This window comes from Pleurodeles waltl, chromosome 6 (assembly GCF_031143425.1).
Source record: "Pleurodeles waltl isolate 20211129_DDA chromosome 6, aPleWal1.hap1.20221129, whole genome shotgun sequence".
NCBI lineage: Eukaryota > Metazoa > Chordata > Amphibia > Caudata > Salamandridae > Pleurodeles > Pleurodeles waltl.
This window is the reverse complement of record NC_090445.1, coordinates 1390981932-1391006477: the sequence shown is the minus strand read 5'-3', so window position 1 is coordinate 1391006477 and position 24546 is coordinate 1390981932. Positions and strand designations below refer to the sequence as shown.

Sequence of the window (24546 nt, the reverse complement as noted above, 5' to 3'; positions counted from 1 at the left end):
TTTAGCAATTTAAGCTAAACATTATAATGTTCTCCTACAGGCACTATTCTTCTTCATTATTTAAAGTCCCCTTTTTATCAGTTTAAAGAGGAGTCAGATAGGTTACCTATATTTCTTTTTATTTTTGTTCTATCTGTATAACCTTTTATAGCCAACTTTCACCAGAATCTCATCAAAGGCCTTCAATTTGGTAATGATGAGCTAAGGATATACAGCAAGTATGCATGACATGCATATGTATGTAAATGACCCTGAAATTACATTTGCTTCATTTTGTAGAGATTATGGGCCTGATTCTAACTTTGGAGGACGGTGTTAAACCGTCCCAAAAGTGGCGGATATACCACCTACCGTATTACGAGTCCATTATATCCTATGGAACTCGTAATACGGTAGGTGGTATATCCGCCACTTTTGGGACGGTTTAACACCGTCCTCCAAAGTTAGAATCAGGCCCTATGTTTCAATTTATAAGTGAATTATCAATAAATATGAAATCCTTATCCTTCACTCAAATTCTTTGTGTATTTGTTGTGTAAGAGGTTAAACATTTACAATTTAACTTGATGAAATTAAAATATTAGAAAATTTATTTAGCTAATTTTTTTTCCATAAAATTAATTTTAATTTAGAATGTATTAAACAAAAATGGCATATTCTTCTTAAAAGTTGGTCCCCTTTATGCCTCTCCTGGTAGGGAAGGCTAAATGTATTAAAATTATTTTGTTGCTATTAGTATTATAGTGTTTATCGATGCTACCTATCACATTTACCAAAAGTAAAAATCAATTCCTCAAATAAGATAATTTCTACATCTCTTTGAAATAAGAGGATCTATTTACCTCTTTAGCATAATTAAATTGACAGATTTAATTTTCTTTAAGGCAAAGCATGACACTAGGGCCCATATTTATACTTTTTTAGCACCGCATTTGTGTCATTTTTTTACGCAAAAGCGGCGCAAACTTACAAAATACCATTATATTTTGTAAGTTTGTGCCGCTTTTGTGTCAAAAAATGACGCAAATGTGGTGCTAGAAAAGTATAAATATGGGCCTAGCTATCATGATACTGATTTACATGTGTGGCTAAGAATACAGATCGTTTTATATCCCCATTTGCTTGTCATGATTGTTTAGTATTATCACAGACATTTCCCATGTTGTAATGACCAATTTTAATCAATATAAGTAGATTACTGTACAGTAGTACTGATAATAATTATCTAAAAAAAGAAAATGTTTTATTCGCTTGTAGACAGTGAGAAACTCATTACAATTAATAAAAGTATGTTTTTGAAGTCTTTGAGGTCTTTGATTGAATACTTTTCTGGATTCAGTAATTACTTGATTTCACTAATTACAAGGGAGAAACTACGTGCCTAAATCAACATATAAGAAGTTTTCTAAACTTGTTATTGATCTGAGGATATTGCCTAGATTTTGGGTTCATATCAACCCATCATTTAATTTTCATAATATTGAATTGTTATATTTCTAATACTAACAGAATTGTCTAATAGTTATAGGAAATTAAAGTTTGTCTATCCTAAATAGAGATAAATCTAAAGCACAAGTGTCTTGGGAAAATGAAATGACAGGCCCTGGTAAATTATGTGCTGACAGTTGGAATTATTTTTACCATTTGTGCATGTAATATTAAGCAAACTCTTTATTTTTTATATAACAGACTGTTTATTACACCTGCGCTATAAAATGAATACATCTATCATTAATATATGCTGTCACATCTCTTCTCAAAATTCAAACTAAATAGGTGTGTTTTTGATTGCCCCCTAGTTCAGATGTTTTGGGTTCAAGTATAAACAAATGAGTGCTACTTGGGGTTCTAATATTGAGTTTAGTCTAATTATTTTGTTCAGACTCATATTAAGTCAATATTTTATGGTCTACCTTGACGACTATTTTGTCCACAACCCTGTCTTCTGACATTGTCCACTAATTATTCTGAAAGAAGTTTATCGGCCCTCCTGAGGTATGTGGTTTCTAACTACCTCTTGTTATTTGTGATATTTTGTAATTTGAGATTTATATATAGATTTCACTACCTCTCAAATATAGATTGTGACCGACATACAAATAATATCACACATTGAATTTGAACAATGGGTCTTATTTGCTTCCCTGTTTTTCTCTTTTCATTTCTCTTTTTTATCTTATTTAAATGTGGATGTTATTTTGTATTTCACCATTTTTTTCTTTTCGCTAGATTTATACTCTTTTGTGACTTAAGGTTTGTTTATTTTGTCATTATGATTTCTGCTTGTTTTCTAATGACAACTTGAGTTACTTTGCCATTTATAAATAAACATTTTTAAACTTAAACAAAGTTTATATGTGTTAGGATGTTCTGACATGCCTTGTATTGAATGATTGGGAGGCTGTGATGGCTCACTTCCTAGAAGTACCCAAGGAGTTGGGTCATGCTAACTTGCTTGAGTAATGGTTGCTATGCCTAAGTGCTGGAGCATAGAACCGGTGCAAAGGTGGAAAATGTAGATACCTGAGAGGTGTTAAGTTTGATGTCCCAGTGAGGGGACAATGCCTCTCAGTGGGGAGGGAGTACTCCTGTCAAAGGAGGTGGAGACGGCCCAGTTATCAATGGAGACACCTCTGTGGTAAAGGACAGGGAGAATGGAGATGGCCTAGTGGTGGATGATGGCAATGATGCAATCTTAAATGAATGTGATACCTCTGTGATGAAATAGAGTGTGCACAGTTATGGAGGACAGAACTGCCCAAGCATGGGTGATGTAGATGCAACGCAGATAAATGACAGAGAAACCTCTATAGAGAATGGTTAGATGTCCGTGTGGAAACAATGGAGAAGCCCTCTTGGTTGACAATGAAGATGTCCAACAGTGAAGAGTGGAGATGCTCTAGTGGTAGTGGAATGCTGGACTTAGTTTCATGAATGATGAGGATAGTCTGCGGGGGAGGCCTAGTGTGCCGCAGTGGTAAATTATGGAAATGCCCTGGCAATTGAGTGTAAAGACACCTCTCAAAATCCATGGACTAACCTACTCATGCAGATCTTGCTCTGAAGCACAGTGCTATGTACTGTCCGATCGTATGTGCTTTACGTTTGAGAGGCTGCAGGTGGGAGAGCAGTATGGGCGCCACCAGGAAAGAGTCTTTGTGTCCCAGATACACAAGCTATGAGAAACACATGAGTGAAATCCACAAAGACTGCATGTCCCATGGAGCTACAGAACTCTTGCAAAACTTGCAATTGGGGGTGGCAAACTTGAACTCTTAGGAGTATTAGGTCCTCATTATCCAGAATATCCTTGCTAGACAATCAGGATATAGAATTGCTGCAGCGAGGGCCTTGTTGCCATAGTTTGATGTTTTACAGATGGGTGATTTCCATGGAAGTCACTGAAAGACTGAACTGGACACAGAGCAGTATTCTAAGAAAATGGCTGAGAGCAATGATTTAGAATTGATGACTGACCACTATTTTCCAGAATCTTCCTTCGAGGATTATGAATTCTTACATTGACACTTTGTTATTTTTTTCTTTCTAAAATAAGAACAAGAATAATTCTCACTTTTGCACCGAACGTTTACAACCTTTCTTTAACACATATGATATATATAAAATTAGGAGGGGGAGTGAATGCAGGTTGTTAGGCGAACTCCATATACAAATGTGCATTATGTATATTGCAGTTTATGAACCTGTCAAAAATTAATACTATTCAAACAACAGAACATATTCTTATAACACTGAAAGTAGATGGTTATGGTAAGAAAGCACGATAGTAAGAAATACATAATGACTGAAAATAGTCTTTACATATATCTAACTGATTTCTAACTCTAAAAAGTCAAGGATTTTCACTAGATCATAGAGAGATTTAAAAAAAACAGAGATGGTCTAAAGGTATATCATATGCAATCTCATTAGTTAGGTGCTGCAGGCAGTATCATAAAATCACTAAGGATTTTATTTTGGATATAAATGCTCCTGTGGAGCATATTATGCCCAGTTACGTCATTGGACAGAGCAACAATAATCAGTGTCTCTGCTGCTCTCTCTTATCCATTTCTCCTTCCTACTAATTCTAACCAATATACTGTCAGTGTATGGTTGGCAGTCGGTTTGGAGAAGTGTGGAAGCACAGATCACCCCTGCTAGAATCAGATTGCAAGATTAGTGCATTCTGATAATGCTCTAATGGTGGAGGAGTGAGATAACCCAATGATAAATTAGAAGGGATTATCTTGGTGGTGGTAAGTAGAACTACCTAAATGGTCCTGGCTGAAGACTTCCTATTATTGTGTCTTGTAAAGAAATCTCAATGATGGACAGGGTAGGGTATGGATCCACTAATGATGGAGGGTTGGAAGTCTTCTGTGGTGTGGTGAAGATTCTCTAAGGAGTGGGGCACATAGGCTCGCAGTGGATGTGAGTAGAGGGGTGAATGGTGGAGATGCTTGAATTCTGGGGATTAGAGAAGCCCCACTGCAGCTGTTAGGACCTCTCAGCCAGGAAATAATGTTGCTTCTTGGTGGTGGTGTTGTGTGTGATTCCTGACCCTGGAAGCAGCTCTATATCTTATTTCCACTCTTACATCTCCACTCACCTGCACATGGTGTGGTTGTTTGCCACATAGCTCTGCGGGGAGTAGGAGAGGGTGAAGTTAACATAGCCATGAAGGTCTTTGTCATACTCGTACTTGTAGAGAAGTCTTGGGAGGAAATCTGAGGTGAATGCAATGAGGAAGGCCTGGTGGAGTGAGGAAAGAAAAGGTAACAGGCCTTTAAAACGATGTCAGCACTTGCCCAATTCTTGTTCCCTGCCTATTTTTCCATACAACTCCAAATCGTTCTCTCCCTGCAGTTGACAGAGTGGGTTTTACTTCCTTACTGACAATAGCACACATTAAGTAAGCCTTACTAACTGGCTGACCACAGCACAGACTGATTGCGTCTTTCTGGATTTTGCCAACCCCGCCGCCCCTCAAGTCTGACCACCTGGGATGCTGGCTCATCTGAGGGACCTGGTGGTTCTTCTTCGTAAAGTCATATCTTGTTAGTGCTTCCATCTTCTGGGGTGGATGTAACCCGCTTCAATAGGAAAGGGTCGGTAGAACTTGAAACTGGAAGGTTCAGTCCTTTCAATTTATACTTCCCCTGCCACATGTTTATTTGTTAAACAGGACTTACTTCAGAGTTTTACATTTTTCCACCAGGGACCTCCGCTAGTGCATTCTACTGTCTTTTTCTACACTTTGTCAGTTTTACATTTACTTATTGTACTCATGTATTAATTGTTTAGAAAGTAATTTCGGTAAAATCATTATAGTAAACCCAATAACTACAAATAAATCAACATACACAATATGCACTACACCGTCCCCCAACACACTCACCACCATCTTCAGCCCACCCAACTACACTCGCAGCCACCACATCCACTTTCACACGTCCAGTCCACCTCATGTTTACAAGTCTTACTTACATTGACAATAACCGAGAGCTGAGCCAGTGCCTCCAAAATTAAGAACCAGACTCCAATGTCTTGGGCACGTTCGGCCACAGGGCGTCGGTACTCGCAAACAAATTTATGGGCATCCAGACGGATCTCCACCCAGTTATTCAGCAGTGCGAAGAGAGGTGCCAGTGGGAATGCAGCAACAAAGATGGTGATGAAACCAAACTGTAGAACTAAGACATACATGGAAATGAGTGAGGGACAAATTCAGAGCTTCAAATTTTGCAATACAGCAAAATTAACTATAACTAAAAAGTCTGCACCGTTCTAGCTCCAGACTCTACAACAGCTACATCATAGTGTACTTAACACAGCCTAATATTGTAGTTCTCATAGCTCCTGAATCCACAGTACTTGCTGCCCATATTCTACAGCTCAATTGTACCCAGAGCCTCCTCCGCATACTACAGTACCATAGGTAACACAGTCGCTAAATTGTCACCTGTCATATGTGACATCTTCAACTATTGCTCCTTCAGCCAACAGGGTTATCTTATGTTATGTATTATGTGTAAATCTCAAAGTATTTATTTATCCATTTATTGAAGGTATTTATATAGATCTGACTTAGCAGAAGGGCAGCAGAGAACATGTTATTAATACAAATAACATGACGTTAAGAAGAAATTAGGGACAGATATGGAACACAAGATTAAGACAGATTATGGACAGCAGTAGATCCGAAGAGATGAAAGATTAGAACTCAAAGTGATTTTTGAAGACACAAATGGTCTTTCTTAAATGAAAGGAGGTATTAGTTCACACTGATGGCATCAGGGCTGGAGTTCCAAAGTCTGGGTGTCAGGCAGGAGAAGGTCTAGTTGGTGGATTTACTTTTCCTTGATTTAGAGATTTTGGGCCAGATGTATCAAGCCTTTTTGCATTTGCCAAAGGTGCGAATGCCCGTTTGCGAATGCAAAAGTGCCTTTCAGTATGTATGAAAGGCATTGGCAATGCAATTTTGAGGAATCGCTAAATTAGCGATTCCTTAAAATTGCAAGCCTGTTTAGAGAATCGCAAATTGCTGTTCTCTAAATAATAAGTCGCAAATAAGGAATCCTTATTTGCGATTTCTTAAGCACAATTATGAAGCTTTTCCTTAACGCGAATTGGGCATTAAGGAATCGCTATTACCACCAAATTCAATTTGGTGGTAATCATGTGCGAATTTTTAAATTGCATTAAGAATGCATTTTTTAAATTGACATGTAACGCACATATGCCCCTTTGGCATGTGTGCACCTTAAATGTCTTTAAAAAACAATTTGGGGTGCAGCAGAGGGGGCCTTAGGCCCCCAGCACCTTGGGGTTTGCATTTCCCAAATTGCAACTTCCAGTTAGGTATTCGCAATTTGGGAAATGGAAAGAAATCGCAAATATGGGCCTACAGGCCCATAGGTGCGAATGAGGTCTGTATCGCAATTTGCGATTCGGTAGCAGCATTTGCAATTTTTAAGAAATCACTATTACCGAATCGCATTTATGATATATACCATTTTGCGACTCAGAAATGGTGATTTCTTAAAAATCGCTATTACCAAATCACAAAAGGGTTAGATGATACATCTAGCTCTTTGAAAAGTATTCTTATTTGTTCTTGCATGCCTCTTTCGCTCCTAGTTGTGGGGACTTTGCCTTTCAAGTTAGACGGAAGCCTGGCGTGGCTGACCACGTGGGTAAAGCAGGCAATTTCAAGGCTAAGGACGACATCTAGCGGCACCCAGTGTAATTCATTAAATATAGGGGGGATGTGGTCTGACCTTTTTTTACATTAGATATGAGTCACACTGCCACGGGAAGAGTTCCTTTAAGAGGTGTGTTGCGTTCCCGATATACTCTGAATCAGGAATCACCGCGCGGCATAATTGTTACGGGCGCAACGCGCGTTGTAATAAAATCACACTGACACTGATGTCTGCTTCCATGCCTCGCGCCGTCTGCCTTCGCGCACAGCCCTCGGCTCTTTTATTAAACTTTGCTTAACTCCCGGTCAAAACCAACTGCCCCTCCTATAACAGGGGTGATGGCCCGCACGTGTTACACCACACGCTTTGAGCCCACCCCTCGCATACCTGGTATGCACCAATGACGTAGACATAACATTCCTCCTCAACTTGGATTTAAAACAAAATCGTAAAACTGACAACAAAAACACACAATAGATAAAGTCATGGCATATGACCTCCCGACCCACATTACACACCAGTGCATTCAGTCCACACTTCCCGGACGAGCACTGAGGGACCCCCGTACCTCCTCACGAGTCCAACTAATACCTCACATAGTCTTTCAGTTTTTCAGGAGCCGACGTACGGGGTCGTAGGCTATACCTGTCCATGCCTCCTCTCTGGCCAAACGCTGATGTCACCTCAGCTGATGGCACCTCAGCTCCAATTCTCTCCTCTCTCCTGTCAGGCGCTTTCAATGATGTGTTGTACCTTTCTTCCGAGTCTTCACCGGCTTGGACGGGACCAGTTATCACAGACTCCTCATCGCCCAAACACGGTTCGTTGCTGACTTCAAGCCTTTCGGACTCCCTGGGTTTTCCATGATATAGCTTGAACCACGAGATGTTTCTCGTTACTGTTTCATTTTTTCTCATGGCTGTTATCAATGTTCCTTTTACTCGTGTGACTGTCCATACTTTTGGTTCAAACAGTGTTTGGAATTTTCCACCCGAATGTCTGTTTTTAACCAGGACCACATCGCCAACCTGCAAATACCTCATCCGAGCTCTCCTTCTTTTTGACATTCGCTCATTTTGAATGTGTCTTCGTTTCAAATTCGCTTCCACTTGTTTCTGTTTTACTGTTGTGCTTCCCACATGAGGGATGACATCTCTTACTTCCCGTTGGATACATATTGAACTCGGGGACACTCCCGTCGTGCTGTGTGGCGTCAGACGGTACTCTCTGAGGAATTCAAAAATGGCACAGTCCAGGTTCCTTTCTTTTGCCACCGCTATTCTCAAAACTTTGTTTAAAGTCCTCATAAATCGCTCCGCCTCTCCATTGGCTTGGGGCCATCGCAGCGTGATTTTTATGTGTTGGATTGCATGTGATGCCAGATATGATGCAAAATCATGACTTGAAAACGGGGGACCATTGTCAGTTCTCAGCTCTTGTATTATCCCATGGGTAGCCATTATTTTCTCCAAACAGGGTATGATCCTCTCAGTGACAGTGGATTCCAGCAACTCCACCTCTGGGTATTTTGAGAAATCATCAATTACTACTAGCATGTGTCGTCCATCTGGTAGACTTCCTAGGTCTGCACTGGCTCTCTGCCAGGGATTGGTCGGGATGGGCTCAGTGATGATGGGGGGTGGCGGCTCCGTCGGCCCCACCAGTTGGCAAACATGGCACCTTTGTATAGTTTGCTCCACCTGTGTATCCATGTCCGGAAACCACACTTTGCTCCTCAGTTTCGCTTTGGTTTTCACGATGCCCTGATGAGCAACATGGGCCAAGTCAACGGTCCTTTGTCTCAGCCGTTCAGGGATGACCAGACGGTGACCTCGCAAAAGGCACTGTTCTGACGACACTGCCAGTTCATGTCTGACTCGAAACAGTGCTTTCAATGTGTTGGTGGCCTCTGTGGTTCTCAGCGATAGGTTTTGTTTCAGCAGGTGCCACCTTCCATCACTAACACATGAAATGGCCATTTGTAATACTTCATCCTCCTTTGTGGCCTCTTGTATTTCGTTGAGGGACATGGGCAAAGGCCGCGATCTCTCCACTATCAGTCTTACATACTCCTCGGTATGCTCCATTTCCTCTTCTTCGCCTGCTGTAACTGGCCGGGCATGTCGCGATAGATAGTCAGCAGGATTATGAGTACCTGGGCGATATATGACTGAAAACTGATATCCCTGTAGTTGAAGAACCCATTTCTCGATTCTCGGGGGAGGCTGCGACCCCGTCTTGTTGAACAGTGGAATGAGTGGCTTGTGATCTGTGTATATTTCAAAAGGGTGACCGTAGATGTCCAGATGGTAGTGTCGACATGCCCAGTTTACCGCCAGTGCCTCTTTCTCTATGTGAGAATATCGTTGTTCCGTGGGTGTCAAAGCTCTGCTGGCATATGCCACGGGTGCCCACTCGCCTTCTTTTCCTCTTTGTGATAGCACGGCTCCGAGCCCTACGGGGCTGGCATCTACTGACAGTTCCGTAGCCTTGGTAGGGTCAAAAAACACTAAGGTTGTCTCTGCAGACAGTGCCTTTTTCGTGTCCTGAAATGCCTTTTCGTGTGTCCGATTCCATTCCCATGGGGTGTGGGCTTTTGTCAATTCACGCAGTGGGGCGGTGAGGGAAGTCAGATTTTGAATGAACCTGCCACAGTAAGTTACCATTCCCAGGAAACTACGAACACCTGTGACCGATGTGGGGGCCGTCGCGGACTTAATGTCCGCCACCTTCTCTGGATCAGGTTGGACACCTTTCTCTGAAAAATGGTACCCAAAGAAAGCGATATCCTGCCTCAGGAATTCACATTTTTCCTGGTGTAATGTGAGTCCATTCGTGTGTAATCTTTGGAATACGGCTCTCAGCCTTTGTAGGTGGACCTCCACCGTGGGCGCATGCACTAAGATATCATCACTCACATTGATGACTCCATCTAATCCGGCCAGCACTCCTCTTATGGTGTCCTGGAAGACCTCTGCTGCACTGGCAATGCCAAAACTTAGGCGTTTGTATCTCCTCAGTCCCACATGGGTGGAGAACGTGGTGATTGCTCTAGACTCGGGGGCTAGCATGAGCTGATGATATCCTGCTCTCAGGTCCATTTTTGAAAACCATTTGGATCCGCTGACTTCAGTCACGATGTCATCAACCGTGGGAGTTAGGTGCCGTTCCCTCCGAATGGCCACATTGGGAAGGCGCATATCTACACATATGCGTACCTCGCCTGGTTGTTTTGGTTTTCGTGTGACGACAATGGGCGACACCCATGGAGTTGGCCCTTCCACCTTTTCAATGATGTCCGCCTCTTCCAGTTTCTTCAGCTCAGCCTCCACCTGCGGCCTGAGGTGAAAAGCTATACGCCTGTGTTTTAGTGCCACCGGTTCTATGGAGTGGTCTATGTGCAGCTTTATTTGACGGTCCTTGAGACAGCCTATCCCTTGGAACAACTCAGCGTACTCTCCTTGCAGATTCTCCAACTCTTCCGCGTGTATGCTGAATGCAAACGCTACCAACTTCAGTTCTTCAGCCGTTCGACAGCTGAGTAACATTCCTGTCCCGATCTTGGTGACGTACACTTTGGCTTGCACAGTTGTCTCGTCATGAGTGATACTTGTCCTGAACATTCCTGCCATTGGGAGCGGTTGGGTGGATCCGAACGCGAACACCTGTACTGCCGTGTGGCGGAGAGTCGGGGGATTTGGCATGTGTTTCAATGCTGATTGCGCTATTATGTTGATTGAGGCCCCGGTGTCAATTAGGGCTGTTACTTGGTGTCCAGCCACCTGCACTTTGCATTTTGGAATTTTCTTCCGGATTTGACTACCTGGTTCCGCAGCGTGAATAATGTACACTATCCCTTCTGGCTCATCGTCATCATCCATGTCTGGACTAAGATCTGGGGGTTGGATTGTTTTTACTCCTTGACTTGTCCTTTGCGTGTCTCCCCTTGCTCTGTGATTTGAACGACAGACCTTTGCGAAGTGATTTAATTTTTGACAATTTGTGCATTGTTTCCCCATAGCTGGGCATTTGCCTTGATGTGGGAACGGTCCTCCGCACATGTAACAGGATCGGTGACTTCCGGTTGATTTTGTCTTGTCTTTTCTTCTTGTTGCGACTCCTGCGGCCACGACATTCACCGGTTCTGTTTTAATGTGTTGTGCAAGCACCGACTCCATGTGTGCCGCTCTTACTCTGGATAGTTCTTTCGACCTGCCCATGGTCAGCATATCCTCCATTGTCATGCCTGGGATTTGTAGAATGTGCTCTCTGAGTTTTGTGGAATGACATCCTTGAATAAATTGCGCCCTTAGTTCATCATTGGTATCTGGTAATGTTCATGTGCTGGCCAGTTCCCTTAATCTGGCGTAGTAGGTGTCCACCGACTCCTCTGGTTGTTGTCTGGCTTGTCTCAGAATAAAACGCTCATAGTCAGGATTCGCCATTGGTTCAAAGTATGCCGTTATTGCTCTTTTTAAAGTTTGGTAATTGAATGGGGGTCCTTCTTCCGTCACTGTTTTGCTAATTTTGTGCAGCATCACTCCTCCCATGTGAAGAAGCATCGGCCTTTGTCTCTCTGGGTGTAACGCGGTGGCTGCAAAATAGTTTTCTAGGCGTTCCACCCATAGTTTCCACTTGGCAGCTTGTGCTGACGGAGGCCCCTCCATGACAAAAGGTTCTAATGTTGGGAATGTGGCCATCTTATTGATTCTTCCACTTAGGTGAGTCTTCCTTTGAAAAAAATGAGAAAGTAAATCTTTTATTCTCTTTTTTTTTCTTTCTTTTTTTTGACTAAAGTTCGTGTTTTATGACCAAGCCTCTTTTTTTTTGTTGGGGGGGGGGCGGGGCCACTGCTTTGGATAAGAAAATCACCGCCCCAAAGGATCCACTCCGTTTGATGTCCCTGTATGTCTTGCCTCTGAGTCAGAGTCAGCTGTTGGCTTGGCGTGTCGGCGTGTGAGCCCGCTCACCTTCTGTGCTCCGGCCGAGAGCCCTTTTTCTCCCCAGGTGCGTGTCAAACGTTTTCTCCGAGCAGTCGCTTTTTCCTATTCAGTGCGCGTCGATGGTGCACGCCGCTGACAAATACCGCTCAACCGACCGCGTTGTTCTTTCCCGCTCGTCGCCAATTTGTTGCGTTCCCGATATACTCTGAATCAGGAATCACCGCGCGGCATAATTGTTACGGGCGCAACGCGCGTTGTAATAAAATCACACTGACACTGATGTCTGCTTCCATGCCTCGCGCCGTCTGCCTTCGCGCGCAGCCCTCGGCTCTTTTATTAAACTTTGCTTAACTCCCGGTCAAAACCAACTGCCCCTCCTATAACAGGGGTGATGGCCCGCACGTGTTACACCACACGCTTTGAGCCCACCCCTCGCATACCTGGTATGCACCAATGACGTAGACATAACAAGGTGTAGGTGGTGATTTCTGTAGTCCAGCAGGAAGATTTTAGCCTCTATTGATGTGTTAAAGATTGGGGGATTGAACAACAGTCCTGAAATCTTCTGAGGGAAATACAGAATGTTATTATTTTTTTTAAGGTTTATTTGGTATGTTGCTAATTTGGTTAACGTATTGATATATTCCATTAGGTTGAAGGTGGAGCTGATGCCGAGACCAAGGAATTGCACCGATGTAACTAGAGATGGACTGATTACGTGTAGGTTAAGGGACATGAAGCCATTTTTGGACTAGGTTACGGGAATTGCTTGAATGGAGCACAAGGAACTCAGTTTTGTTTCGGTTCAGCAAGAAACATAGTGGCTGCTCACCAAACTTTTAGTGCTTTCACAGAAGCTTTCGAGAAGAGTGGCAAAGTCTGCAGCAAATGTTTTAATTAAAGATAATGGTACAGGGTCCTTAAAGCAGTGGAGAGGTCCAATGAGGAGATGATTTTAGTGGGTAAGTCAAGGTTTAGAAGAAATAAAGACTACCAAGTAGTGATTAATCTATTTGGAACAGGAGGGACTGTAGTAGTTTGCAGCAGTTTCATCTCAGTTTAAAATCTGTCAAAATTTTCAGTAAAACAAATTAGCAAAGTGTTACATTTTGTGGATAATCCAAGGTGTTTTATGTTTGTTGATAGAGTTGGTACACAGTTTTATGGTATAAAAGAGAACTGATGGTTTCATTGATGCAATGCTTGTAGTAGCTAGATTGTGTTTTGATGATAAGGATATTATGTGCTTTCGTTTGTTTTTAATGCTGAAGAGGGCATCTGGGGTTTTGTATTGTCTTCAGTATTTCTCACGTTTACTGGTATGCCTCTTGCTTGCATTTAATTCATATGAAAACCAGGGAGGCTGACGTTTATTAGTGGCCCAAATTTCCTTGGTTGAGTCTATAAAGTTTTTGGTAAGGCTGTCAGTGGACTGGCTGGTAGGGTTGGTGGATGAGAGCTGGTTGGAGAATGTTTCCATAGGACGATTTTTCAATGGTCTTAACCATATTTGAACAGGCCTGGATAGTACACATTTTATGAGAGGGTGATTGACAATCAAAAATGTAATGGCATGGTTATCTGACCAGACTGGAGTAAGGTGATCTTGCAGGGTAATGAAGTTGTGATGGCTATAATGAGGTTTAGTATGTAGACCGTCGTGCGAGCTGCTGTGGTGATACTTTGAGTGAGGGTGTGCTGTTTGCACAGGTGTTCAAAGTTTTCAGTGAATGTGTTTTTTCTTGATGTTCTCCTGTGAATATGTACATTGTTCAGTGAGCTGACTGAGTGTGATGAGTTCATCAGATTGGTCAATGAAGTCGTGGTTAAGTCCTGGTGGGTGATAACAGTTGTGGAAGCACAATGTTTGCTTATTTTTTGGTGTAAAGTTGAAGAAAAGAAGTTCAAAGGAGGAAAAGGAGGGGGTATCAGTTGCAAATCAGTTTCAGGTGTTTCCATGCATGACAGTGATGCCATCACAAGTTTTTGTGGTCCGTGTTTATGGAGGATATAGGAGCCTGGCTAGTCAAGACCGTCAAAAGAAAGCAGAGATAAGGGTGAGAGACAAATTTCGTGATGAATAGGAAGTCTAGGTCGTGTGTGATAATGAGATGGACTGTTTCACATGTAAGAGCTTGGGGTGATTTGCCATGTACAAGCATGTATTTTAGGGCAATAGCTACTGATATAAGGGAGGGGTTAACAGTGCATTTAATTTGAATTAGGTTGTTGTGTACTCCTCTGAATGGTAGATGATGCCGGTAGTGAAGTCTGATATGGTGTTTAAGGCTGAGGATTAAGGGGCAGATTTATGAAAAGTGGCGCTCCACCTAGTGCAGCACCACTTTCTTGTGCCCCTTTAGCACCCCCCTAACTCCACCATGTGCGCGATGTATTTTAAATACGGCACACCATGGCAGTAGTCAGGGGTTCTAGCAGCATTATTTTTTACGTTAGTCCGATGCTTTGCAGGATTAGCATAAAAAATGTTGACGCTTATCCAGCAAAGCAGCCAGTTCCTCATTGAAAACAATGAGAGCCTCCCTTTAATGCCAACAATGAGAGCCTCCCTTTAACGCCTGCTCTTAGCAAGTGTTAAAAATGGCAATGAAAATGACACAAAGAAATCTCTTAGATTTCTTTGCACCATATTTTTGGCCACCTTAGCGTTGGAATGCCCCCCTTGCATACATTATGCCTGGCGCAGGCATAATGTGGCGCAAAGGGTTACAGAGTAGTGCAATGCAGGCACTGCAACACTTTGTAAATATAGCGTGGCGTGTTTTGGCCTTCCAACGCCATTTCAGCATAAAAAAATTACAGTAATGTGGAATTGGAATGGCGCTAGGCCATCTTAAATCTGGCCATAAGTTTGCCACCTCGGCCAGTTTTTAATGGCTTATCCAATTGCAGTGTTTTTCTGTGGAGGTCAGCAAATAAGGGTGGTAACCCTACTGGGGACTGGAGAGATAGGATGACAAGAAAAACACACATTGAGGTTGTAAAAATGATCAGAAGGTAAAGTATAAAGAAGTACAATAGCAGGTTCAGCGAAAGGAGGAGAAGGGGAGGAAGAAAGGCAGAGAGGAGGAAGGGAGAAATATCCTCCAGAAGAAGTAGAAGAAAAGTTTAGCATGAACATTTGTAATGTGAATTTGAAAGGAAGAGGGTAGAGAGGAATGAGGGAAATATATTGTAGGTGAAGTAGCAGGAGAAAAGTTTAGAAAGCGATGTGGTCACTTTATACAGTGCGCGTGCTCTTGAGTGATTCAGGACATATGATGTGGTGGAGCGGGTGTACTAAATCATACAGCTGTTTTTATATTGCTTAAGCGTTTCCGTTTGATTGAGAAGGCGTTTAGGTTCTTGAGTTTCATGTGTTATTTGATAAGATATTTTCAAATTGGTTTTGACGTTCTTCTAGCTTCCAGGGTCGTAGTAGTAGGGGAGCTGGGAATATGGGAGTTCAGGCGCACAGATACAATGCTATCTATTTAGTCAGTTTAAGTGCAGAATTTGGATTCTTCCTGCAGTATTTCATTTTGGCCAATAGGTGGTAGTGTGACATAAATTCTAATGCCTTTCATGCAAGAAATAGAGTTTGTTTTCCGAGGCCGTTTCTTGAATAAGTTGTTGAGACTATGGACTTTACAGGAAGTGATAACATGAGGTCTCTACAAGAGTCCTCGGCCGAGCAGGTAGGTGGAGGAGTACTTGACCAGAAGCAAAGAGGAAGGGCCGTCAGCACTCTGGCTTTTAGTGCGCTATGGCCGTTGAAGAAGGTAATATATTCAAAAGATGGTGGCATTCTACATTCTACATAAACACGTAGCTTTCTCAGACTCGCCAAAGTTGAATAAGCAGGAGTACTGTCAATTACTTTATAGAGGGAAGTTATTTTTCATCCTTAATTTCATCAGGAGTGGATTCCAAGGTTTGTCATAATCAGTTATTTCCTTTTCAACTCCTACATTTTGGAAAAACAAGTAGGACCGTGTCGCCCGATCTCTGCTCCCCTTCAGGGAAATTCAAGAAGAAACTATTCTTTATTTAATAGTTTCATCAGATGTTTTTGTGACCCTAACAGCAACCTCCAGAAAATCATTTTGCGATCAGTGGCCATCTTATACCGAGTGCCCTGGGGACCAGCAGGCACTGGGGACACCCAATTTGTTTCCCCAGGGCACTACGGTATTGCAGACGTGACCGCAGACAGACCGGGCCCGTGTGTAATAAAGATCACGCAGGTGATAAATGTGTGCCAGTGTGATCTGAAGGGGGCGTTCCTATGTACATTAGGTAATCATTTGATTTTGCACCCACCCCATTTTATAGATGCGGAAGCAGTAGCAGAGAGACCGTCAAAAGGTGCTCCACAAAGAAGAGGCACACAGCGAGTGCCCATTCCCCAAGTGCGCCCCTTGAAATGGTAAAGTAGGTCCCAGGAGCTCCCCAGGAATCCCTAATCAGGCGCTTGCAGTCACTCAGTGCACCTGTGCCCATGGACATCTAAGCCTTAAAAGGCAGACCGTTTCATGCCCGCACAATAAAAGGTGGACCGGCAGCTTCACACAGCTGGTCTGTCTTTCACTAGTGCGCTGTTCCAGGGCATTGTAGGCACTGGGAACAGTACGTTGGTTGTGATACAGTGCACCGACTCTCTCTGTGCCCAAAGCACTGACTGAAATGTATGCATCAGCGCTGAGTGGACCAGGCACCATACCCATAATGTGTGTTCTGAATCCAAAAGAGTCACCTCAAAATGCAAGGCATTCATTACAATAATCTAGCTTTGACCTACCATTGATCTGGCCAACGTTGAGCAATCGCCTTCTTGCAGGAAACTTTGCAGTCTACCTAACAATGTCAATTAGTAGTGTATCTACTTGACCTGCATATAAAAAGTTGTCCAAAATGCAAACATTTGAGAGGATATGAATAATGTTAAAAAACTAAAAGTCCTTGAATGCATAGTGATGTTGGCTAAAACGCCAGGACAGGTAAATCGAGTTACACACAACACAAGCCAATACCCATAGTGTGCGAGCTAACTTCTTCCGGCAGCATCCACCACAAGCAGGACACAATGCAGCTACATACTGCTGCAGCTAAAGCTCCAGCCAGCATAGCATTCAAGGTGTGGTGCCTGTAATGGCGGCGGCTCCAGAGTAAACAGAACTCAAAGCTTCCAGCATCAAAAGCTCCAGAGTCTACATTAATCATGGTTCACGGCACCAACGTCTAACTGCACCATGGCCACAACATTAACCACAACCGAATCCAAATGGCCACAGTTTTTCTCAGTGCTCAACATTTCCTACAATTGCCCTCTCAGTGCCGCTGTCTCTTCCGCGACAGCTTCTAAACAACCAGCGCTCCCAGACCACTGCAACAGCCAGCGCCCACATTTCCAGCTGCTCTCCAACAGAGGGCAGAGGTTAGAAAAAGTGAACCTGCAACATCATGTAACCACTGCATCACATAGGTCGACCATGAAACAACGTTCCGTGGTTTGAAATATCATCTTATCTCACCCATCTCCAAGTACTCCTCGAAGAGTCCTTCACACTCGATCAGCTCGTAGTCTTCCTCCCATCGCTTTGGCTCCTGAGAGATTTGTGTACCCCTCACTTTGGCCAGTTTTCTCTTCTGCCTCCAGGCTTTCAGCTTCCTGTTCAGAGTAGGAGAGAGATGTGGCGACAGTGTAAGAGAATTATTGTGTGGATGAAAATGCCTATTTTCAGGGTAAAATAAACCTTGTGCATGTTTAGAGCCAAATGATTGTAAAATTATGACTCGTGTGTTAATATATTTAGCAGACGAGTTGTACAAATTATTAGACCCTCTCCTCCTCCAAATTTCCGAACGTGAGGAAGAAGCTTCTGAATAAAGAAAAGTTGCACAAATCACACATCTTCAAATTATTATGAAAATGCACAGAGATTCGAATTTTTAGACTTTTTTCAGCAAAACTTTACTACTTTAGTTAAGGTGAGGTATTTCTTTCGCAAGAAGGCACAATGGAAGTACATTTATTAACAGGTTAATAAAGAGTCTCCGTTTTTACGTTACCTCAGTACATTTTATAATTTTGTTTTCTTGTACGTTCTGACTACATATTGTACATACTGACAACGGTTAAATTGCAGCTCCGTTGTATATTCTGTTTATTTTGTATATTGTGCATATTTTGTATCATAGGTAACTTGTATTTTGTGCATTCTATTTTGCATATTTCCCTATCTCATATAAATAACACCTGTGTAGAGCGCTGGTCTGCACTAAATAAATAAACTAGTATAGAACACAATTGTAGATTTTGTTTCTAAGAAGAATCGTACAGTCCTGTTTTGAAAATCCATACTGTGATTCTGACCAGCAGTTACAAAATGAGAGAACATTCTAGTCATTTGAATAATGGAAACTCATAATATATTAAACAATTAAAATATGTAAATAACAAAATTCCTAAGTGTAAAATTAAATTAGTACCAATGACATCTACAGAGTTATCAGTGAAACTCTTGTTACTAAGATTAAACGAGAGTTCAAAGGCAGAAGGTTGCCAATATTGTATATTGCCTAATTTGGGATTGCCAAACACGCTGCTCCCCAAAATACAAACACAATTGCCAAGAGAACACTCCTCTTCTATTAACAACTCAAATTGCAGCACACTATTTACTGCGAAAATCTTGAAATCTTCTATGAAACCTAGAGAATCGATTTGCCCTCCTAGGGGCTTCAATGGTTCCAAACGCCCCTGTTCCACCCTCACTGATGATAACCAATCCACAGCTCTGGTTCTTCAGTACCTGTTTTAGTCATAATCGGATTATATATGTCCTGGCTTCTAAATATATCTTTTTTCCAGTTAATATCCTTAACTACCCATTTTGCAATAAAGTGTGGTTGGACAAAAGCAACATGACCAGTGATTTAAATGATATTGTGTATGGTGTGTCTGCAGCGTCTCCATCAGTTTTTCTTGAAGTACCTATCACCTTCTAGAGCCAGGTAAAAAGAAACTTTAATTATTCGTTTAAATCATTGCAAAAGGTTATTCTATTCCAGATATAATACTGATGTTACGCAATACCCTATGAGCAGCTGATAAACGAAACCCTCCAATGACAGATCTAAATTGCATCTCAGTGTAAAGTTGTTCAATTTGAAACTCACTCTTTTGAATGCTTGATGAGATTCACTTTTTCCCAAACTCATACAGTCTTCTTTATTATAGTCAGAGCGTGTTCATCACTTTTGGCATCTAATATATTTTTTAACTCTTCAGTTGGTCTAACCTGAAAGTTGGGCATGATTTATTTTTTTGCTGCGAAAGTCAGTGTCAGAGACTCAAGAAAATGTACAGATCTGATGCACACGTTTTGTGCTAACATCCAAGATGACATAAGGGGCATACAGGCAAGAACCATTTACCTATCAGTCCCAAAGGACTGCTGCAGCCACAGGTTATTTTAATGGCACCAAGCATGTCATTCTTTCCAGTGTTCCTTATGTCACCCTCGACCATGCATCTCACTCTTTAGCACTTGTTTTCCTTCTGCTTAGAACTTCCCCAGTTGTTTGTTTAAAAGCTAGGAAGTTCTTATAATGTGATTGATATCCTTTTCTGCCACAACAGTAACGTGTGCACATATCCAATTGTTTCTTTCCCTTATCTATCTGACCCATGTAAACATTATTTGAGCATTGCTCTAACAGTATATCAATTTTATGTCAAGACCGGAGGCTCTATTAGGCATTCTTTTCTTGCTTTATTTTTAAACAGCAGCAGTCAAGAACTACAACTCCCAAAAAGACTAGCAACAGGCTAGCCAATGGGAGTAAAAAAGAGTCAAACGTAGGACCAATAAGGGGACACCACAAACCATAGAGTCTACCCTTGACTGCAAGCAGCCCCCTCTTCTTGCTGCTCGCAGTCAAGATAAGTACTCTTTCATGGTTTCTCCTCTAGTGTGTTTATGATAATATTCGTACGTTACTTTGGTGCTTTTAAACATTGTTATTTTATTGATTTGCAGCAATACTGTTCTGTTTTTCTGTTTCACTTCTGTATTTCCTTGCCCCCCCCCGGTCGCCTCTTGCGCGCTCCCCCTTTTGTAACCACTGCGCGTTCGATTACCGTTTCCCGACGGGTTTTTCCTGTCAGCGTGCCGCTTTTATTCGCGCGTCTGACTTCGCAGGAGGTCCTTTTCCTTCGCTGCAGGTGACGCTCCTCATTGCCTGCTCCTCTACAGCTTCTCGGTTCACTGCGTTGTTTCCACTGAGGTCCGAGCACAAAATTGAGGGCGCGGCTTATTTCCAACTCAGCTTCCTGCTTCTGCTCCGCCCTCGGGGAGGGCTTATCGCCGAAGAACCTGTGGTTCATCTCTTTTTAACCCTTTCCAAGCCAGGATTTTGTTGCCGGTTTAGAACTTTTTTCTCTGCATTTTTTTGTATTTTATTACACGCTTATTGACATTAATAATTGCTTATTTTTCCTATGGATTCTGATAGGTCCCCAGTCAAGCCTGATATCAACGAGGATGAGGAAGTTTTCAAACAGGATTTAAATATGTTTATCCAGTCATCAGTGAAACATGCTTTGCAGGCATCCATGGAAAAAATGTCTAAAAACATATAGTAAAGTCCATGGTGTCCAATTCTCTGGCCCATTCTGCGGGGGAAGGCAGAAAACGTAAGCAGGCTACGGTTAAACCTGCTAAAGGCGCTCAATTGGACAGTGAGGTTGCCTCACAACAGACTGAGGACTTGATTCCCCCCAGACCTCCTGTGAAGGAGGGGAACATTACAAAGAAGCTTTCTTCTTCTCATTTAAAATGCAAATTTAAATCAAAACATATTGACGCGCCAAAAAAGATGATTGTTTCCAAAATTTTGGACACCGATGATGAGGATATGGACGATTTGTCTCATTCTGATAATCCTGATGACATATTTCCTCCATCCTCGCCTCCCTCAAAACACCCTAAACTCTCTCTGAGTGATTCTTTGCCCAACATAGTTGATTCAGAGGGCATTCCTATGTTTGACCCCTCTCTGATACACCATCCTAACTCTACCAAGTGGCTTCCTTCTGTCCACATAGGAGATTACATTTCATCCCGGCTGCGTCTCTCTCTGGACAAACAGACATGTGCAAAACTGAGATCAGAATGCCCTAGGCCTTCCTTGGAATCTAATATAACCGCCACTCCTACTATCAATCAGTCCCTCATTACCTTTTTTACAAAATTTGGCAAGGATCCCGCAAGGGGGGTCGATAAAGCCTGGACGACTTGCCAGGACAAACTTCTGGATGTGGTGGGGCCCCTGGCTCGCATTTTTGATTTAGCGGAAGCAGCTAGACTGGAGGATACTCCAATTGATCCATCAGATCTCTCACTTTGGACTCAAAGAGCCTTCTGCCTATAGGCAACGCCAACTCAGCAATTATTCATGAGAGACAGAAGGGTCTACTGTTGAAAATGGATCCTAAGATGGCTAATCTAGCCACTTTGGATCCTGGCATCCAGGCCGACGGCAAACTATTTGGAGACACTTTTATTAAAGACCTCAGCCGTTATGTATCCACTTTTTCATCATTAGACAAGGCCCAACAATCTTTAAAAAAGGTTTTTAACCAGCGTGTTTTTGCACAGGCTTGTAGAGGCAGAAGCCGCTTTAACGGCCGGGCGTACCGAAACCAGGGCACAAGAGGCTCCTCCAACTTCTTCAATTCCTACGCGCAGGAGTTTAAGCCGCAGTTTTATCCGCAACGGTCAAGAGGCTTCCGCAACCGTGGACAATGTTACGCCAGATCCGGCAATTCACAAGGTAAGCCAATTTTCTGGCCTTCCCGTGGGTGGCCGGTTACGTTATTTCCTTCCAAAATGGAGGTCAATTTCATCAGACCCGTGGGTTCTAAGCACTGTGCACAGTTATTACATCAAGCTCTTCTCCCTTCCTTTTCAGTCCCATCTCCCCCCCCCCTCTGTTTCTCGTTCACAAGAAGAACAAAAAACTCAGACCGGTAATCAATCTCAAATCTTTCAATCAATTTGTGGTGTACCGGCATTTCAAGATGGAAACTATTCTCCATCTCAGGGATATTCTTCTTCAATACAACTGGCTGGTCAGATTAGATCTTCAGGACGCTTACCTCACCATTCCTATCCATCCTGCTCAAAGGAAATTCTTGCAGTTCAAATGGAGGTCAAAAACGTATCAGTTTTCCTCCCTTCCTTTTGGTCTTTCTTCGGCACCCTGATGTTTCACGAAACTGTTAAACCCGTCGTAGCGTATCTCAGGTCCCTAGGTATCAGACTTATAATTTACCTCGACAACATTCTTATTATGCACCAGAATGCGTCTTCCCTTCTTTCTCATCTCCAAACAGCAATTTTGCTCTTCACCGACCTAGGCTTCCTTCTAAACCAAGAAAAATCTATGGTCGTACCTTCCCAACAAATAGAATTCCTTGGGTTTCAAATAGACTCTGTCTCGGCCACTCTCTCCTTCCTCCTGCCAAGGTCTCTGCAATCAAAAGAGAACTTTCTCTCACGTTTCAAAAATACCATATTTCTCTCAGGTCCCTCTCAAGGGTGGTAGGTCTTCTCTCCTCTTCAATTCAGGTCATTTTCCCTGGTCCGCTCTATTACTGCACTCTACAACGACTGAAAATTCTTCATCTTCGCAGAGGTTTGGCCTTTTCGACCTCGTGTCGCTAGACGACGAATCTCGGATGGAAATTCAGTGGTGGATATACCATTTAGATGCCTGGAACGGTAGATCCATCTTCCCCTCTGTGCCCGATCTTGTGTTAGAATCAGATGCAAGTTTCAGGCGCTGGGGCGCCCGCTGTGGTTCGATATCGACTGGCGGTATATGGTCCATAGAGGAGTCAAAATTGCATATAAACTGTTTAGAGCTTCTTGCAGGCTCCTTTGCGATCAAAAGTTTTACAAAAACAGAGCCCAGTGCTCCATCCTTCTCCGCATGGACAACATATCGGCAGTGCGGTACATCAACCATCTTGGGGGCACCAGATCCAGACCCCTTGCCCTCCTAGCCAAGAGCCTTTGGGAATTTTGTCTGTCCCACAAATTCTCCCTTCAGGCTGAATACCTCCCAGGCTCTTTGAATTCCACAGCAGATTGGCACTCCCATCATCTCAAGGATACCAGTGATTGGAAGCTGCATCCGTCAGTTTTCTAACAGCTCGTGAACAAATGGGGCCCCTTTCGCATCAATCTCTTTGCGTCTCGGCTCAATTCGCAACTTCCACTTTTCTTCAGCTGGTGCCCCGATCCTCTGGCCATCGCTACAGACACTTTCCTCCAAGACTGGTCTCGGTTGCTCAATTACGCTTTTTCTCCTTTAATCCTAATCAACAGGGTGCTTGCCCAGGTCTGGCGTCAAAAGACATCTCTGGTCCTTGTAGCCCCCTTCTGGCAGTCTCAGGTCTGGTTTCCTCCCCTCCTCAAACTAACAATAGACTTTCCCATTCTCCTTCCAGTGTTCCCTTCTCTCTTTCTGGACCCATCCGGATCTCCCCACAATCAAATCCTCAGCGATTCATTAACCCTTTCAGCTTGGAAGATCTCCGGTTGCCCCAACAAGTCTTCCCAATTTTGGCAGAGGCTTCAGAACTCATTAGTAATGACTGGGCGCCTGGCACAAGGCGAGCCCATCAGCGGATCTAAATGTAATTATTAACTTTTTAGCCGCACAAGCTAGTGCAGGTAAGTCTTATCGAACCATAAACCTCTATAGATCTGCCATTTCTATGCACCACTGTTATTTAGATGGAAGGCCAATTGGGGAACATCCTTTAATCTGTCCACTCTTGAAGGGAGTCAAGTTGTCCAAACCTCCGTCCTCCAGGTATTCCCATATTTGGGATGTTTCTCTAGTGTTGAATTTGTTCCTTAATTGGTCGGACAATTCAGGCCTTTCTCTAAAAATGCTTTCTGCCAAACTCACAATGTTGTTGTGCTTGATTTCCATTAAACGTGTTTCCGATGTTAAGTCTCTAGACGTTTCTTCCCGTCAGTTCATGCCTACAGGTGTCCTATTTCATATTTCCAAAGGCACCAAAACCAATCTACATTCTGTTTTCTATCCCTTTTTCCCTGACAAACCAAAACTCTGTGTGGGTCTTGTTTAAAGGAGTATGAAAAAAGAACCTGTAATCTGAGAATGTCCTCTTCTAATCAACTGTTAATCTCTTTTCGTAAGCCCCACAAACCAGTTTCTTCAGCCACTTTGGCCCGTTGGGTTAAATGGGTTATGTCCTTAGCAGGTATTGATATTTCCATATTCGGGGCCCATTCTGCCAGGGGAGCAATGGCTTCTAAGGGTTTCTCTCTGGGTTCCAGTTTGGAGGACAT

At 42.8% G+C, this 24546-nt stretch overlaps 1 protein-coding gene across 1 annotated transcript in view; it reads right to left on the bottom strand.

Annotated features, from left to right (window-relative positions):
• LOC138300878 (anoctamin-7-like) overlaps positions 1–24546 on the bottom strand; it is a 221631-nt gene that overhangs the window by 27090 nt on the left and 169995 nt on the right. The window contains exons 18-20 of the mRNA XM_069240731.1: positions 17686–17822; positions 5491–5696; positions 4613–4755 (exon numbers count right to left, since the gene is read on the bottom strand). Of these exons, the coding sequence (XP_069096832.1) occupies positions 4613–4755; positions 5491–5696; positions 17686–17822 (486 nt within the window). The remainder of the gene's footprint in view (positions 1–4612; positions 4756–5490; positions 5697–17685; positions 17823–24546) is intronic.